Raw genomic sequence first — 18,074 nt, forward strand, 5'->3', positions numbered from 1 at the left:
GAAATAGGACAGTTCTATTGCAGTCGTGTATGCTATCATCTCATCATCGGGTGTTGGACAGCCAAAGCAGCCATTTCTGTTTTCTGTGTCAAAAACCAAGAACAGAAGCGGCAACATAAACCAACCATTGGCTTTGAAAATGTATATAACTTTATTAAAAGAGCAACCTCTGATACTGGTGTTTGTCGATGTCATATCATTTAGTTGTTGTAATCGATGCTCAACATGTCTCAGCATTAGAGTGCGCAATAGCTGCAAAACCAACGCAGCAACTATTGGTGGGGGGAGGGTGCCCAACATATTCCTGTATATGTCCTGCATTAACCCTGGCATTAGTGCACGGTACTCTTGTTGATGTTAGCGCGGTGGCATTTAGCACCTCCTATTTAGGAGGCAGTAAGCGGTCCCGCATCAACAACTAATTCTATAAAGTTGAATACCTAACGTTACACTTAGGGGTGAATTCTATATATGATGCCCCAAAACATTGGTGCTGAAAAAAGTGCTATTCTATGAAATGCGCTTAAAGTTAGGCACAGCTTATAGAATACGCTTATGTCTGGGAATGGCACCTAACTTTAGGTGTGGCCATTTGCACCAACTGAAATGTGGTGCAAATCTTTGCACCTAAATTAGATGCATATCCCCATTATTCTCTACCTGCATAAATTTTAGGAACACCCCGTTCCACCTATGACTCTCCCATTTGTACCTCCTTTTTGAACTCATACATTTACATTTGTATATTTTAATTAAATCTAATTAGTGCCAATAATTGGTTAATTAGCTCATTATCCAATTAAATTGAGTGCACAAATTGGACGCTCACCCAAATTTGTACACACAAGTTTTAGCAACTTTTATAGAATTCGGGGATTAGCATACACAATTTATAGAATAAGGTCAGTTATGTGTCCATTTACTGAAAGATTGGCTTACGACAACCAGGCTTGCCACGCATCAATCCAGAACTACCACTGGGCTACCAGCATGTGCCATCTCCAGCACTGCAAAAATATTTTCTATTTTTGTAGTGCCAGTGCTTAGTCAGCAGCTACCACCATGTTAGTGTGGGAGCCCTTACCATCACTTCAATGGGTGGCAGTAAGTGCTCCCCCATGAAATGGCCGTGCGGTAAGTAGTTCACTTACTGCATGGCCATTTCTTTTCAGGAAAAAAAAGACAGCCTTTTACCCACTGCAGTAAAAGGGGGCCTCAGTGCATGTCAAAAACACGCACTAATGCTAACGCAGGACCCCTTTTACTACAGCTTAGTAAAAGACCTCCTCAATTAGATTATAATTGCCTTTAACCATCAATAATGACCAATTTATTAATTGGCACTGATTGACAGACATGTAACTGACTGTAGTAAGTATTCTATAAATTGAGCACCCTATTTCCATAGCATGCCGTGGCAAAGAGACGTAGACCTGAGAGGAGCATGTGTTCAGTACTGGTCTCCGTATCTCAAAAAAGATATAGTAGAATTGGAAAAGGTACAGCGAAGGGCGACGAAAATGATAGTGGGGATGGGACGACTTTCCTATGAAGAGAGGCTGAGAAGGCTAGGGCTTTTCAGCTTGGAGAAGAGACGGCTGAGGGGAGATATGATAGAAGTGTATAAAATAATGAGTGGAATGGATCGGGTGGATGTGAAGCGACTGTTCACGCTATCCAAAAATACTAGGACTAGAGGGCATGAGTTGAAGCTACAGTGTGGTAAATTTAAAACGAATTGGAGAAAATTTTTCTTCACCCAACGTGTAATTAGACTCTGGAATTCATTGCCGGAGAACGTGGTACGGGCGGTTAGCTTGACGGAGTTTAAAAAGGGGTTAGATAGATTCCTAAAGGACAAGTCCATAGACCGCTATTAAATGGACTGGAAAAATTCCTCATTTTTAGGTATAACTTGTCTGGAATGTTTTTACGTTTGGGGAGCGTGCCAGGTGCCCTTGACCTGGATTGGCCACTGTCGGTGACAGGATGCTGGGCTAGATGGACCTTTGGTCTTTCCCAGTATGGCACTACTTATGTACTTATGTACTTATGGGAGAGTCAGACACGTGCCTAGGAATTATGTGTGCTGGTTAGGTGTGGGCATTTAACATCAGCCATTTGGGTGGTGTAAGAGTTCGCACCTAAAGTTAGGTGCAAAGTTATGGGCTTATGCTAGTATTCAATAGTGGCAGTTCCATGCAAAACCATAATAAAATTCACACTTACCACATATCTTCCCAGCTCCCACATTTCGGCAATCTTTTGAGAATTTGGCCCTTAGAGTGTGGTAAGTGCAATGCATTAACTGTGCTACACTCTCCATACCCTTTCTTCATCCATGCCCCACCTAGTTATAACCTTTAAGTTCCATGGTAATTGCAAAATTAACAGAAAAGCAGTTACCAAGATTTTGCGGCAGCAGTTACAGCACACTAAATTGTGTGCTAGCAGCCTAATGCACTTTAGTAAAAGGACCTCTTAATATTTATTTAATTTTATTTATTTAAAATCTTTACCCCAAATTCACTCTTCAAAATGTACATTGCAGTATACAGATAGCACAAAATATTTTGTAAAACACAAAACATTGTAAAGTACATCATAAAAAAGCATGATAATAAAATAACAGAACTTAGAATTAACCACTGCAGAACCCACCTGGCAGCCTGTACCTTAATCTCCCTCAAAAAACCCAAGCAAATTTTCACATGGAGATATAATTAATACATAGCCTTGGAACCATACTTGAAAAAGCCCTTCCTTTCATTCTGATGAACCAAAAATTGCCTGGCCCAGCTATCATAAAATTCTTTGATTGACCAGATCACAATGCCCATCTCAGTGTGTGTTTTCTTAACTTAGAAACTGCCTGAGCCAACTTCCTGGAATACATGAAAAGCCAGTCATAATAACTTGAACTTTACCTGAAGATCTATGGGCAGCCAGGGAAGTCAATACACAGTAGATGAGACCTTATCCTATTTTGCATTTCTAGACACTACCTTAGTCACAAAGGGTTCCTTTCATTAAGCCACATTAGGTGTTCAGCTGTACCACACATACCTTCAAATGGTGTACTGCGGGATGCACTCATGTGTCCTGCGGTAACTGCCGAATTAGCCCCTGCAAATCCAGGCTCTAAAAATGTTTTATTATTTTTTCATGGAGGGGCAGGTCAGGGGGGCGGAGAGTGGGCATTCCTGTGCTAATCAGTGTGTCCACATTACCGCACGCTAACTGGTTAGTGCAGGATTACTTCTTGAACCCTTACTGCCTACAAAATGGGTGACAGTAAGGGCTCACACAGAAATATTTTAATGGCCATTAGTACAAAAAAATGGAAAATCGGCCATTTTACTGCTGTGGTAAAATGGCCCTAGTGTGCGGGGAAAAACCCATGTTGTAGTAGGCAAAACCATCCTTCCATTCAACAGTTGGGGCAGATAAGCTCTTGAGAACTGGTTTGAACACCTCTACTCTAATGGGCAAGGGAAAGACCTAACACAGGGGTCCTCCACCCAGGGGTGTATCTGTAATGGGGCCACGGGGGCCAGGGCCCCCGTAGATTTGGCCCTGGACCCCCCTACTGACGGCCTTCGCAACCCCCCCTCCCGCTGCCAACCTGCCGTTGCCTACCTATGCTGGCGGGCAACCCCAACCCCCGCCAGCCGAAGCTGTCATCCTTCGTTCGTTTGTTTTCTTCTTTCTGAGTCTGACTCGTCTCTGACGTCCTGCACGTACACAACGTGCAGGACGTGTGCAGCACATCAGAGTCAGACTCAGAAAGAAGAAAACAAACGAACGAAGGACGACGGCTTCGGCTGGCGGGGGTTGGGGTCCCCCGCCAGCACAGGTAAGCGACAGCGGACGGGGGGTCGAGAGGGTCGTCGGGCGGGGTGACAGTTGTTGGAGGTGGTTCTGGTTCTGGTGGTGGCGGCGGCGGCGCTGGGGGGGGGCTAAAATGTGCCCCCTCACCTCAGCTCTGGACCCCCCCTACCGGTGAAGTCCAGATACGCCCCTGCCTCCACCTAGTCCTTGAGTCTCACCCAGTCAGTTCAGTTTTCAGGATATTCACAGTGAATAGATTTGCATGCACTGCCTCCATTGTATGCAAATCTACCTCATTCATTGTAGATATGCTGAAAATACAACTGGCTGGGTAAGAACCACTGACCTAATATACCTTTTCATGGATAAAATGGGCAAAAATCATTAGATAAAGAGTGGTTGGTTGCTTTAAAACCTCAGGACAGGTTTCTCCCTCAAGATTCTCTCTCTCTCTCTCTCTCTACGTGTATTTTTATATCACTGCATGTATGTCCTTGTGCATGATTAATAGAGACAAATTATACATGTCGATTTCTACTCTTCCAAATCATTTCCAGTTATATTGGAGAAATAAATCGAGATGCTTGTGGATGAGGGAAACTGTTCAAATTAGTGTGGAGTGACTGAAAAGGGATTTTATTTCAGCTTTTTTCATTTTGGGGCGCCCTGTTTTTATATATGTCTCTCCCTTAGGGACCTAGTTTTGAAAATACAAGTTAATAGATTAATGGAGGCCTATGTCCTAACAACCTGCGCTAATGCACTTCAGTATGGGAGTCTTTTACAAAGGCGCACTAGCATTTTTAGCGCTAGCTAATCAGCGTGCGCTAAACACTAAAAACAGGGCATCACTAGTGTTTAGCACACGCTTATTTTTAGCATGCCTTAAAAACCAGCCTTTGTAAAAGGCCCCTTATATTTGCCCCTTAGTATCCCTTTGGCTTGTGCAAATGTTTTTTTTTTTTTTCCTTTAATCTAAATGCAACTTTAAGACTTCCCAAACCTGCTCCAGTAATTCCACAGGCAGTCAGGTTTTCAGAACTTCAGCAAATAAGCCTGCATGCATATACTGCTTGCCTGGTATGTGCAAATCATCTTGTGCATATTCATTCTGGACTCATGTGACTCTCCTCTGGGGGGTGAGAAGATAAACCCCGGAAATGGCTTGCGCTGTGGTAACACGGTGGTAATTGGGCATCATTACACACTGCCCGGTTACTGCCGGGTTAGCGCGGGAGCCCTTATCGCCACCTCAATGGGTGGCGGTAAGGGCTCCCCATCGCATGGCCATGTGTGCTGGGATCTTTTTTACCTGCTGGTAAAAGGGCCCCTATGTTTGTTTTCAAAGGTAGAATGTGACACACACAGAGAACACTTGAGGACTAAAAAGGAATTGGTTTTAATGATAAACCCTAGGAGGGAGAGGGAGAGAGACCTGGGAATCTCACAATAGTATTACCTTCTGGCCAGGAAGGGGATATGAAAATGGGCTGGGGGAAGGAAAACAGGTTTTAAAACATTAAGGGGGTCTTTTACAAAGGCGTGCAAGCGTTTTTAATGCCCACTAATGATTAACACACGCTAAGCGCTAGAGACACCCATAGGAATATATGGGTGTTTCTAGCATTTAGCACACACTAAAAACGCTGTTGCGCCTTTGTAAAAGGGGCCAGAAATAAAAAGTTTATCTCAGCAGCTACCCACTAGTTTGACTGGGTTTCCCCAAGCGGACTTGAAACCATTGGCAGGGGTGTGGAAATGTAAATTGACCACCAGCTGTGATGCATGTTATTGACTGAGAACAGAAGCAGGTTAGAAAATGGTGGGGATGGATGCTGCAGGTGAAAGGGACAAGTTATCAACGTGGGCTACCGTTAAGTAGAGTTATTTTACCACAAGGCGGGTTATTTTAACGCAGGGCCCCATTTTATGCAATGAGATCCTGTGCTAAAATAACCCAATTGGAAATAAAATAACTCAACAGTAGTCCACGTTGATAACTTCCCCTCTAAATGGAAAAAAAATATCACGTTTCCAGCACACTGTGGTTTATTATTTTTTTAATACATGCATAAATTTAAAAAAAATGATTAAATTTGGATAGCTTAGGATTTTTAGGAGCACATTTTAAAAGAAATATACTTCAAGACATTGAAATTTGTGTGTGGGTGTGTGGTGTCCAGCCAGATGGTGAATTTCTTCTCTTCTGCTTTCTCACAGGTCATTCAGTTACAGTCTGGGCTGAGGGCCAGTGCAGAGTTCCAGGGTGTGATGGCCATTGACATTTCAGGTGGAATGGAGTTCAGTCTGTGGTACAGAGAATTTAAAACCACTGTTAGATCTCGGTAAGATCCCGCATCTGCATACTGTAACTATACACTCAGGCCCTTCATGACAAATGGAAGTGAGGATAAGGCAGTCTATTTTAGGGTTCCAGTTGCAAACATATTTGTGTAGTCATGGGTTATCTGAATTTATTCAGTGAAGAAGGAGAGTTATATAGTGTTCATTACGAGCTTTAGTGACTTTTTCGCATCTTTTACTCCATAAAATGAAACCATAGACTTTGCCTTACAGATGTTCACTCATAGGCGCAGGGAAAAGCACAGTGCTCATATGGACAGCTGCATTCCCAGAGCAATTCATAAATGTTCAATATTTCTACCATGTAGGGGAGCCCTGGTGATGGTTGGCAACATCACAGTTGATTCCCTCTTTGTGAAAGCTGGCATGGAAAACCGATTTGAAAGTGAGGTCGCCTTAGACTTCTTGAGCACAGTAAAATTTTCAGAGTATCCCTTTTTGGTCTGCTTGCAGATGGATAAAGACAAATATCCTTTCAGGTAAGCAAGAAAAACTATGAGAAATGTAAAAAGTCCTTTCTGAAAGTAATGTAAATTTTGAGAGCAAATTTCACTAGGACTCACTGAGGCATATTTTCAAAGCACTTTGGGAGGCTAAGTTCCATAGGTTTCTATGGAACTTTGGGAGGCTAAGTGCTTTGAAAATGAGCTTGACAGTGACATAGAATACAAATACTTTTGTACTCACATATCTCCAGCAAATTTTCAAAGGAAAACAATATCCATGTAGTTTCCTTTTTGAAAATTAACTATGAGCGTGAGAGAGAAGAGTACTCAGGTATTTGTCCTGTTTGTCTGTCCTAATTAGATTGTAAGCTCTGTCGAGCAGGGACTGTCTTTTCGTGTTCAAGTGTACAGCGCTGCGTACGTCTAGTAACGCTATAGAAATGATAAGTAGTAGTAATAGTATTTTCCCCTGAAGCTTCTGCAGATGTGGTTAGTTCGGGGGAACTATGTGTATTCCCTGGAACATTTAGTAGTTCAATGTTATCTCCCTTGACTGAGTTACATCTCTGGAAATACCTAATGTAAAGCACCTAGACATAGCTACATAGGGGTAGATTCAAGAAATAGTGCCACGCTCATGGGCGTAGACTGGGGGGGGGGGGCGAGGGGGCAGTGCCCCCCCAAACGACGAGTGACTTACCCAACGTCGCTTCAGTGAACTGGCGGGCGGGGCACCACTGAGTAAAACCAACAAGCAGGCACGCTCGTCTCTGTCCGCTTCCCTGCCCTCTCAGCGTCCCGCCCGAAAGGAAATGACCTCAGAGGAAGGCGGGACACAGACTCAGAGAGGGCAGGGAAGCGGATGGAGATGAGCGTGCCTGCTTGCTGCTTTTACAACCTCCGCTCGCTCGCTCGCCGACCCGCCTGTTCGCCGCTGGGAAATGCTGGCTCCTTGCTCCTGTCTAGTCCACTGGAAGGTAGGAAGCCATTTGGTAAATCTCTGCTTCCACTCCCCCGCGCAGCCGTCGCCGTTCACAGATGCTGGGAAGGGGGAGGGGGGAGACGCTGGATAGAATGGGGAAGGGGATGGATAGAAACATATGAGCATATTCATTTGCATATATATATATATATATATATGCAAATGAATATGCTAATATGCTCCGCCCCTTCCTTTGCCCCCCCAAATGAAACAGTCAAACTACGCCCATGGCCAAGCTTTAGATACCGGGATAATATGTGCTAAGCGCAAATTCTATAATGGCATGAGCACTTGTGGCATGTCAAAGGCTGATGTAAGTGTTCATGCCTAACTGTTGGCAGTTAGGCACATAGGGCCCCGTTTACAAAGGTGGGCTAGCGTTTTTAGCGCACATTAAAAATAAGTGTACGCTAAACGCTAGATGCCCATATATTTCTATTGGTGTCTCTAGCATTTAGCATGTGCTAATCATTAGCACGCACTAAAAATGCTAACGTGCCTTTCTAAAAGCCCCCCCATAACCCCTAGTACTCTATAACCCGCACATGTAACTCTTAGCAATGGCGTATCCATTCAAGGTGTATGTGTTGTGTATGCACCTCCTGTCAGAGAATTTATCTGCATTCTCCTTCCTGCCATCCACCGCGAATGGCAGGAAGTAGAATGCAGATAAACTGTCTGACGTCTCTCACCCGGCGACGCTCTGCAGTTCTCCCTGCCCACCTGCCCCCTTTGCTTGTGCCTTCAAATCACCTCCACTCCAGTCTTCGCCTGGGCAGTGGCAGCGGTAGTCATAGTTTGCCTGCACCTGCACCAGGAATTTCTCTCTGAGCTTTCCTCCCTTTCTGATGTGACTTCCTGTTTTGTGAAAGGTGGGAAAGTCCTGGTGCAGACGCAGGCAGTCTATGAGTGTTGATGCCACTGCCCAGGTGAAGACTGGAATGGAGGTGATTTGAAAGTATTGGGGGGAGGGGGGGAGACGCATATCCTGTGAAAAATTCCTGGGTATGTTGCTGACATTTAGGCATGCCCCTCCCACATCCACGCCCCAGTACAAGTTGTGTATAATAGAAATTTTGCACACAACTTAAGGGCAGTTCTGCACATAGCTGCTAATTAGTACCAGTTAACACAATTTAAGCCAATAATTAGATGTTAATGCCAATTAACAGCCAATTATTAAATTATTCTATAAATTGTACACACAGCATTGCATGCTAAGCATTGTTGGACACCCAACTGTATAGAATTAAAGGGATAGTGAAGCCAGGTGACTATTTGACTCATTTTCAAAGCATTTAGACTTACAAAGTTCCGTAGGTTACTCACAGGTCCCTTTTACAAAAGTGCGGGAGGGCTAATGCACAGGTAGCGCATACCCAATCAGCACTATCAAAAGGGTAGCGCATGCACCCGGTGGTAATTCCAAGTTTGGCATGTGCCGAGTACCGTTGGGGTGTTCCCAGTGGTAACTGGTAGTGTGCCCACATTTGCATATGCTGCATTTTTACCACGAGGATAGCATGTGAGCCCTTACTGCTATGTCAATGGGTGGTGGTAAGGGCTCGGGCTGTAAATTTTAGCGCAGGCCCATTTCCTGCCCCATTAAACAATAGCCTTTTTCCCAGCTATGGTAAAAAATGGCCCAGCACACACCTAAAAGATTCACCCACACTACCGCAGGCCACTTTTTGCCACTGCTTTGTTAAAGGACCCCTATGTAACTTTGTTGTCTAAGGGCCCTGTTTACTAAGGTGTGCTAGCATAGGCGTAGTTTGACTGTTTCATTTGGGGGGGCAAAGGATGGGGCGGAGCATATTAGCATATTTATTTGCATATATACATATGCAAATGAATATGCTAATATGGAGGAAGGAATTGAAATTTACAGGCAAAATATCACAGATGCACATTTCAAAAAGCTGACATATTTCAATTAATAAATTCTGAATAAAATACTTTTTTCTACCTTTCTTGTCTGATCATTTAGTTTTTCTATTCGCTTTGGTCCCAGTGTCTTCTGTTTTATGCAGTGTCTTCTTTCCAGTAGGCTTCCCTCTGCTCCCCACCCTCCCAGTCCCATCCATCTCCTGCTCCTTCCCTCTGCTCCCCACCCCTCCCAGTCCCATCCATCTCCTGCTCCTTCCCTCTGCTCCCCACCCTCCCAGTCCCATCCATCTCCTGCTCCTTCCCTCTGCTCCCCACCCCTCCCAGCCCCATCCATCTCCTGCTCCTTCCCTCTGCTCCCCTCCTCTCCCAGTCCCATCCATCTCCTGCTCCTTCCCTCTGCTCACCTCCTCTCCCAGTCCCATCCATCTCTTGCTCCTTCCCTCTGCTCCCCACCCCTCCCAGTCCCATCCATCTTCCCTCTGCTGCCCCCCCCCCCCGCGAGGTCCAGGATCGTGACTCCGTTTACCCCCTCTCTTCCTCCCTCCCTCCGGCGCAGGCAGCAGTCTTCTTCAACCTTTCTGTGCTCCTGGCAGCGTTAGCGACGTATACACGCTGCCTTCGGTCTGCCCCGGAAGCCTTCTCTTCAAGTTCCTGTTCCCACCTATGCGGGAACAGGAACTTGAAGAGAAGGCTTCGGGGCAGAGCCAAAGGCAGCGTGTACGTCGCTACCACTGCCAGGAGCACAGAAAAGCTGAAGAAGACTGCTGCCTGCGCTGGAGGGAGGAAGGAAGAGAGGGGGTAGACAGACACGCTCGTCTCCGTCCGCTTCGCTTCCCTGCCCTCTCTGTCTGCATCCCGCCTTCATAGTAACATAGTAGATGACGGCAGAAAAAAGACCTGCACGGTCCATCCAGTCTGCCCAACAAGACAACTCATGTGTGCTACTTTTTGTGTATACCCTACTTTGATTTGTACCTGTGCTCTTCAGGGCACAGACCGTATAAGTCTGCCCAGCACTATCCCCGCCTCCCAACCACCAGCCCCGCCTCCCAACCACCGGCTCTGGCACAGACCGTATAAGTCTGCCAAGCACTATCCCTGCCTCCCCCTACCGGCTCTGGCACAGACCGTATAAGTCTGCCCAGCACCAGTGGCGTTCCTAGCCTCCATGACACCCGGGGCGGATCGCCGATACGCCCCCCCCCCCCGGGTGCAGCGCGCCCCCCCCCGGCGAAATGACACCCCCCGGGTGCACGCCGCTTGGGGGGGGGGGTGCTGCGGGGCGCGCCTGTCGGCTGCGAGTTCGAATCGCTACGCTAAATTCTCTCGTTCGCTGCAGCTCCCTCCCTCTGCCCCGGAACAGGAAGTAACCTGTTCCGGGGCAGAGGGAGGGAGCTGCAGCGAACGAGAGAATTTAGAGTAGCGATTCGAACTCGCAGCCGACAGGCACGCGCCGCAGCACTCCCCAGCAGCGTGCACCCGGGGCGGACCGCCCCCACCGCCCCCCCTTGGTACGCCACTGCCCAGCACTATCCCCGCCTCCCAACCACCAGCCCCACCTCCCACCGCCGGCTCCGACACAGACCATATAAGTCTGCCCAGCACTATCCCTGCCTCCCACTACCGGCTCTGGCACAGACCGTATAAGTCTGCCCAGCACTATCCCCGCCTCCCAACCTCCAGCCCCGCCTCCCACTACTGGCTCTGCTATCCAATCTCGGTTAAGCTCCTGAGGATCCATTCCTTCTGAACAGGATTCCTCTGATGTCATTTCCTTTCGGGCGGGACGCAGACAGAGAGGGCAGGGAAACAAAGCAGACGGAGACGAGCACGTGTCTGCTTGTTTTTTTTTTTACTACTAGCGCCAGTCGTCACGTAGTCGTCGTTTGGGGGGCATTGCCCCCCTCAACTCCCCCAGTCTACGCCCATGTGTGCTAGCATTTTTAGCATTCACTAAACGCTAGAGACACCCTTATATTCCTATTTTGTAGACTGTAAGGGCTCACGCGCTAATCCTGCGCTAATCAGTTAGCATGCAGTAATGCTGATGCGCTAACTGATTAGTGCACAAACACCCATTCTCTGCCCCCAGACATGTCCCCTCAACAAAAAATAAAAAATATTTGTTAGTACGTGTGTAGTGCGTGCACATTTGGAACTTACCGCAGGATGCCTGAGTGCACCCCGTGGTAAGCCCTTTTAAGTTGTGATTTGCATATGCTAGTGCTTACTGCAACTTAGAAAATGGAGCCATATGTAAGATATGTGAATAATTACAGAATAGTGCTCGGTGGGATATTGGCTTTTATGCGTGTATGTGTACACATATGCAAATATATACCATAATTCTTATCCTTTTTGCGTATAATCAGTGCATAAATGTTAGCACCCACTTTATCCAATTACCCCCGACCCCCAGATTCTATATATGGCAATTAAAGTTCCATGCGCAATTCTGGCTGCATGGCCAAATTGTGTTGTTTAACTTAATTGTTTAACAAGTCAGTCAGCGCCAATAATTGGCAGTGGAGGAGTGGCCTAGTGGTTAGAGCACTGGGTTTGCAATCCAGAGGTGGCTGGTTCAAATCCCATTGCTTCTCCTTGTGATCTTGGGCAAGTCACTTAACCCTCCATTGCCTCAGGTACAAACTTAGATTGTGAGCCCTCCTGGGACAGATAAATATCCAGAGTACCTGAATGTAACTCATCTTGAGCTACTACTAAAAAGGTGTGAGCAAAATCTAAATAAATAAACTAATGAGCAATTATTGGCACTGATTAGAATTTACATGTGCAACTTTCTAAATGTATTCTGTAAAGTGGTGTGCGTAAATTCTAATTCACGGATCTCAAGAGGGGTGTGGTCATGGGAGAGGCATGGGTGGGTCATGGGTGTTCCTAAAAATTACACATACTGTTATAGAGTACCTGATACATATCTGAGTTAGGCATAGGCATTTACACTAGGTTTTCATTGGTGTGAATGGTCATTCCTAAATTTCAGTTGCGGGACAGGTGCTACACATATTCTCTAAACCACGCCTAACTTTAGGCAAGGTTTATAGAATGGTGCTAAGTGCAATTTTTTCAGCGCTGATTTTTTCAGCAGTATTTATAGAATTTGGTCCTAAATGTCATAAAACTGAAATTGCTCACATTTGTGCAAATTCTGGGGGATTCAATTAAATTCTGGTTGAGAGAGAGAGAGCAACTTTTAAACTAGAACTGGGAGGAAAGCTGACAGTCCCTCTGGAGTACATGGTTCAGGGTGAGGTGTCTTTGAAGAATCAAAACAAGGAAATTAAGGCTTCCCAATAGTGAGGTTGCAACAAAGGTAAAAATAAGCCTGGTACCTTTAAGGGAAGAGCAGAGTACAAATTATCCCTGTCAATGGCGAAGCAGCTTGTAGTTACAAACAAAAAAGCACACTTTAAGATGTTTGTATACAATTTCTAAAAGCCTCAAAAAAAATTCTCATCTATCTATCTCTTTATTTAGTGCAATATACTCTAACTCTCTTATCTTTTTTGAGTTAGAGTATATTGCACTAAATGAAGAGACAGATAGAAAAGGCATCTTGGAGACCTGGTGGAAGGAGAAAAACCAATGAGACAGTGTTGGGTCGATATTCAAAATAATTAAGCAGGAAGGTAAATATTCCTGGAGACTGCAGATGTCAAATCCAGACACAGGCAGTTATGCAGGCATGGGCCATATATAGTGCCAGTGCCCACACAGCTAAGAGATAAGATAGGACTGCTTTTTGTGTGGTCCTAACTTTTGTCGCTTAACTATGCTGGTGCTGGCACTGAATATCGGCCGGCACCAGCATCTTTCAGGTTGCCACTACTGCCACTCCCACACCCACTGTGATCCCCTAGCACTATCCCTGGTACATATCCAAGATCAGCCCCCTAACAGACTACGAGAATCCTCATGTCCCCCTAACCCAAGGAGTGCCCCCTCCTGAACCCCCACCCAAGATCAGCCCCCCAGTGATAGACTGCCAGCTCTCAATGTCCCCCAAACATAAGTTCCATTTCCCTCCTGAACCCCCCACAAGCAGCAGCCCCCCCCCCCCACCCAAGATCAACCCCCCAGTAGACCTTACCTCACTAACTCCTTCAACATAAACAGTGCCCCCTCCCAAATTCCCCAACCGAAGCAGCAGCCCCCCTGCCCAAGATCATCCTCCACGATATATATCCCATCCTGAACCCCCCAACACAAGCAGCACCCCAACCCTGCCCAAGAACATCTTCCCTCCACCCCCTGGAGGCCCCTACGGGCATACCTCAAAACATCCCTTCTGGTCTAGGGGATTATCAAGGAAGAGAGAGGGCAGAAGCAGAGCAGTGGCAACCCCATTCTGAGGATATTCATGGAAAAACAGAAGACACACTAGAAAGCTTAGAGGTAACTGGTTCTACTATTTTCTAAGTGAGGGGGACCAGACTCCATTAAAGCTTTTTATTAGTCAGTTTATAGACTCGGAATCTTGCTCAATTGCTAGTGATTTGGTACAAAGCCAATCTCAAAAATATTTGAAGAAAGTCACAATCAATGAGTTATTCAATAACTTCTGTATACATCACTGTTGGAGAGAACAAATGATGCTCTAGAGGAAAGAAATTGGCAATGGCACCCCAACTCCTCCATTCTACAGTCCTTGGCTTGGATTAGCCAGCTTCAGCACTCCCTCTTTCCCTCTTCCACAGCCTGGCCCCAGTGACGTCCTCTCCACCACACTTTCCTAACCTGACCCCAATCCTCTCCTTTTCCCCTTCCCCAGCCAGGCTCCCAATACTCTCCTTTCCCTTTCCTTCCCCAGTCTGCCTCCATTCACCTTTCACCCCTCTGGTGCTAGCTATGGCCGTCCTATGGATTGCATGTTGCAATTAAACCAGCATAGCAGCTTTCTCCACCCCATGGTAGATGTGACTTATTCAGCCACATGATGCACAACTGAGGCAAACTTCTGCCATGCGTGACTATGGCATCTCATTTTTTAGTTCATTGTGGCAAGACATATTTTTTTTTGGGGGGGGGGGGGGCTACTGCCACCTTCTAGTGATAGCACTAGCAGTGCTCATGGTGTCACAGATGACTGTCTAGCTAACCCTGCCCAAAGGTCAGCCCTGCTGATCAGTGGCGTAGCAAGGGCAGGGCGGTGGGGGCGGTCCGCCCCGGGTGCACGCTGCTGGAGGGGTGCAGAGAGCAGCCGCGCGCCTGTCGGCTCCGCTGGTTCCCTGTTCCCTCTGCCCCGGAACAGATTACTTCCTGTTCCGGGGGGTGTCATTGCGCCAGGGGGGGGGGAGGGTGTCGTGTTGCACCTTGGGGAGATGGACGCCGCTGCACCAGGGGGGGTGCGCAGTGGCGATCCGCCCCAGGTGGCAGCCGACCTAGGAACGCCACTGCTGCTGATAGAAGTGTATGAATACTAGTATATGAATTCAATTGTAGTAAGTATATTTTTTTGTGTCTCTGCAGGCAGTATGTGACTAAATATGAACGCTTGCCATCTGGAAAATCATACGTATCCCGAAAAGGAAAAGTACATCAGATTCCAGGGACTCAACTGCCCCTACATCAGGAGAACTCCAACATGTGCAGGAAGAGTTTCAGCGAGGAGTCGAGTTCCTCAAACGGCTGGTTTTGAAGAAAACCTCTGTGGTCTCTGAAAGTCTAATCCCAGCATGTGCTGTACTGTAATTGTTTATGCATCTGTTTACATAGTCGCAAAGATATGGGATTTTGTAGGACATTCAGAGAAGATTACATTTCAAAGGTTTTAGTGCAGTACATATGTGGGTTGTGGCAGGGCTGCCGAGAGAGGGGTGGGCAGTGGGGCAAGACTCCCTGGGCTCAGCCTCCAAGGAGGGCCCGGCGCCAGCGATCAAAAGAGACTGCTCTACCAGCCACAGGTTCTTCTTCCTGTCATTTCCTGCCTATGCGGAAACAGGAAGTTAATTCACAGGAGGAGGGACACGACAGGAAGAAGAACCTGTAGCCGGCAGAGCACTCTCTCTCGATCGCTGCTGTGGGAAGGGGGTGGTGGAGGAGGCAGCGGGGGGGGGGGGGGGGGGGAGCAGTGGTGGCGGGGGAGGGCAGCGGAGCCCTGAAGATTGTTTGCCCTGGGCCCATCTTTGTCTCTCGGCTGCCCTGGGTTGTGTATTTTTCAAAATGACTCTAACATAGTAGGTTTGTTTTCCTGCAGGAGGGAAGGAAGAGCAGCAGAAAGCCATATCCTGCAGATCTGAAATGGGAACGATTACACTGTTGGGTCCTTTTTACTAAAGCGTAGCATGCGCTAACGGAATTAGCACACACTAAATGGTAAGAAGCCCATTTTTGTACCTATGGGCTGCTTAGCATTTAGTGCGCGCTAATTCTATTAGCACGTGCTAAGCTTTAGTAAAAGGGCCCCTATATTTAAAAAAAAAAACTAGAATCACTATTTATGATATAAACTTAGGAATATTTTTTATGTGTGTATCTGGAAGCCAAGTTCTTGTTGCGAATTGCAGTGCAGCTGCTCACACCGCTTTTCATTCATTCTTCTTATGGAAGCGGCTGCAGTGGATTCTTGAAAAGCTGTTGATCACGTCACAAACTTCTACAAAGCCCCCGGATGCCATGAACCCTGTAACAGCATGCCAAAGTTTAACCTCCTGATCATAAACAGCTTGCTGCTACCTGACCTCTGCGGTTCATACTCTTAATTTGTACTTTACATTTCGTAATAAATATTTTGACAGAGACACACAAATTCATTGCATGGGTTGTGCATATAGGATGACTCTTGCAAATCTTGGCTAGGGTGTTCATGCTGCATGTGTGTAGTATTTCTATGAGATCAAAAACACAGAGGCTTAGTAATTCGAAAAATCTACAAAAAAAAACCCATCTTGTTCACAGCCCTGGCAATTGTGAAGAGGAATGATCAGACCTAGAGGTCCAAAAATGTGCATTAAGAACCTGTTGTGTCACAAACAAATCTTTGCTCAATGTAGCATGCAATGTACCAAAAGAATGCAAAACATGTCTCCTGAACTCATTCAGCCTGGACGTGTTTTCATAAATCTGCTGCCAGAAAAATCTGGTCCCCCAAAATTGCACAGAGTAGTAGATATAAGATAGCACCATCTTGAAGTCTGATGACAGTATAACAAATGCACAAATACTTAAAAATATAAATAAATAGACCCATGTGTAAAATGGTCCCATTAAAGAAACAAAGACAGAAATGATTTTTTCAATTTTATTTATTAAGCAAAATCAACCAGAATGTACATTACAATGTAATAGGAAATGCAGGCTCACATTGGGCCTGATATTGTAAAAGGTTTATCCCCTCTTCTACAACCTTAGGGCCTAAATATAAGCACCATTTGCATGCTAAGACTGTAGGATACACTGCTAGCACCTGCGTGCGTGAATGTAAGTGCTGTGTGCGCAGTCAATGAGATTCTATAATATGAATGCGCAAGTTGCTTACCCCCAGATTCTATATATAGCACCCAAATTTGGGCATGCTGCCAGATGTGCACGCAAATTATTTGGCTGAGCTCTTAACCATCAATAATTGGGTTCCATTCTATAAGGCATGGCATCTACCTCTGTTAGCATGTCCCTTTAATCTCCCTTCCCACCTTCCTCCATGCCCAGCATGTCCCCAATCTCTCCTACCATCCTCATGTCCAGTGTGTCACTCCGATCTCCTCTTCCCACTTTCCTTGCCACTGCTGAGCTGCAATGTGTTGAGCAGCAGCGATCCCCAGTCGCTGCTGCCCACGCCGGCTCCACAATTTAAAATGGTGGCTACAACCTCTCGTGGTAGTCTCTCAAGAGTTCACAACCACCATTTTAAACCACGGAGCTGGCACAGGAAGCAGTGATTAGGGGATCACTGCTGTCTGACCAGACACCAAAGTTGCCTCCTCTCAATGCATGAGAGGAGGGGGCTTTGGCATGTGAGCTGGAGTCGGGGAACCAATGCGTGTGTCACACAAAAAATGCTTATGACTTGGCATGCCTGGGGCAGAAGAGAGCTGGGTTTAGGGGGAAAGATAAGAAGCTCAGTCTTGGCTATGTTTAGTTTCGGATGGTGGTGAGGCATCTAGGCAGCAAAGTCAGACAGGCAGGCTGAGACTTGGGCATGGATTCCTGCTGAAATTTCTGGTGTGTAGAGGTAGATTTGTGAGTCATCAGCATAAAGGTGATACTGAAAACTATGGGAGGAGATCAGAGCACCAAGGGAAAAATAAGAGATGGAGAAAAGAAGAGGTCCCAAGACAGAGCCCTGAGGTACACCAACTGATAGTGGAATAGAAGTGGAGGAGGCTCCACCAGAGCATATACTAAATGTGCGATGAGACAGATAAGAAGAAAACCAAGAAAGAACAGAGCCCTAAAATCCACATGAGGACAGCATATCAAGGAGTAGGTGGTGATCAACAGTGTCAAAAGCAACAGATAGATCGAGACGAATGAGGATGGAATAGAGACCTTTGGATCTGGCCAACAGCCATTGTAAAATAGTGAATAACAATACCTAAAGA

General features: G+C 46.3%; 1 protein-coding gene across 2 annotated transcripts in view; it reads left to right on the plus strand.

Moving 5' to 3' along the window:
- The window catches only part of MTTP (microsomal triglyceride transfer protein), a 139,256-nt gene extending 123,689 nt beyond the window's left edge, over positions 1-15,567 (plus strand). For both annotated transcript variants that reach the window (XM_030190736.1, XM_030190737.1), the window contains exons 16-18: positions 6,052-6,176; positions 6,504-6,674; positions 15,004-15,567. In XM_030190736.1, the coding sequence (XP_030046596.1) occupies positions 6,052-6,176; positions 6,504-6,674; positions 15,004-15,172 (465 nt within the window). In that variant the 3' untranslated portion in view covers positions 15,173-15,567. The remainder of the gene's footprint in view (positions 1-6,051; positions 6,177-6,503; positions 6,675-15,003) is intronic.
- Positions 15,568-18,074: the final 2,507 nt, after the last annotated feature.

The sequence above is a fragment of the Microcaecilia unicolor genome, chromosome 2 (genome assembly GCF_901765095.1).
Source record: "Microcaecilia unicolor chromosome 2, aMicUni1.1, whole genome shotgun sequence".
Taxonomy (NCBI): Eukaryota; Metazoa; Chordata; class Amphibia; order Gymnophiona; family Siphonopidae; genus Microcaecilia; species Microcaecilia unicolor.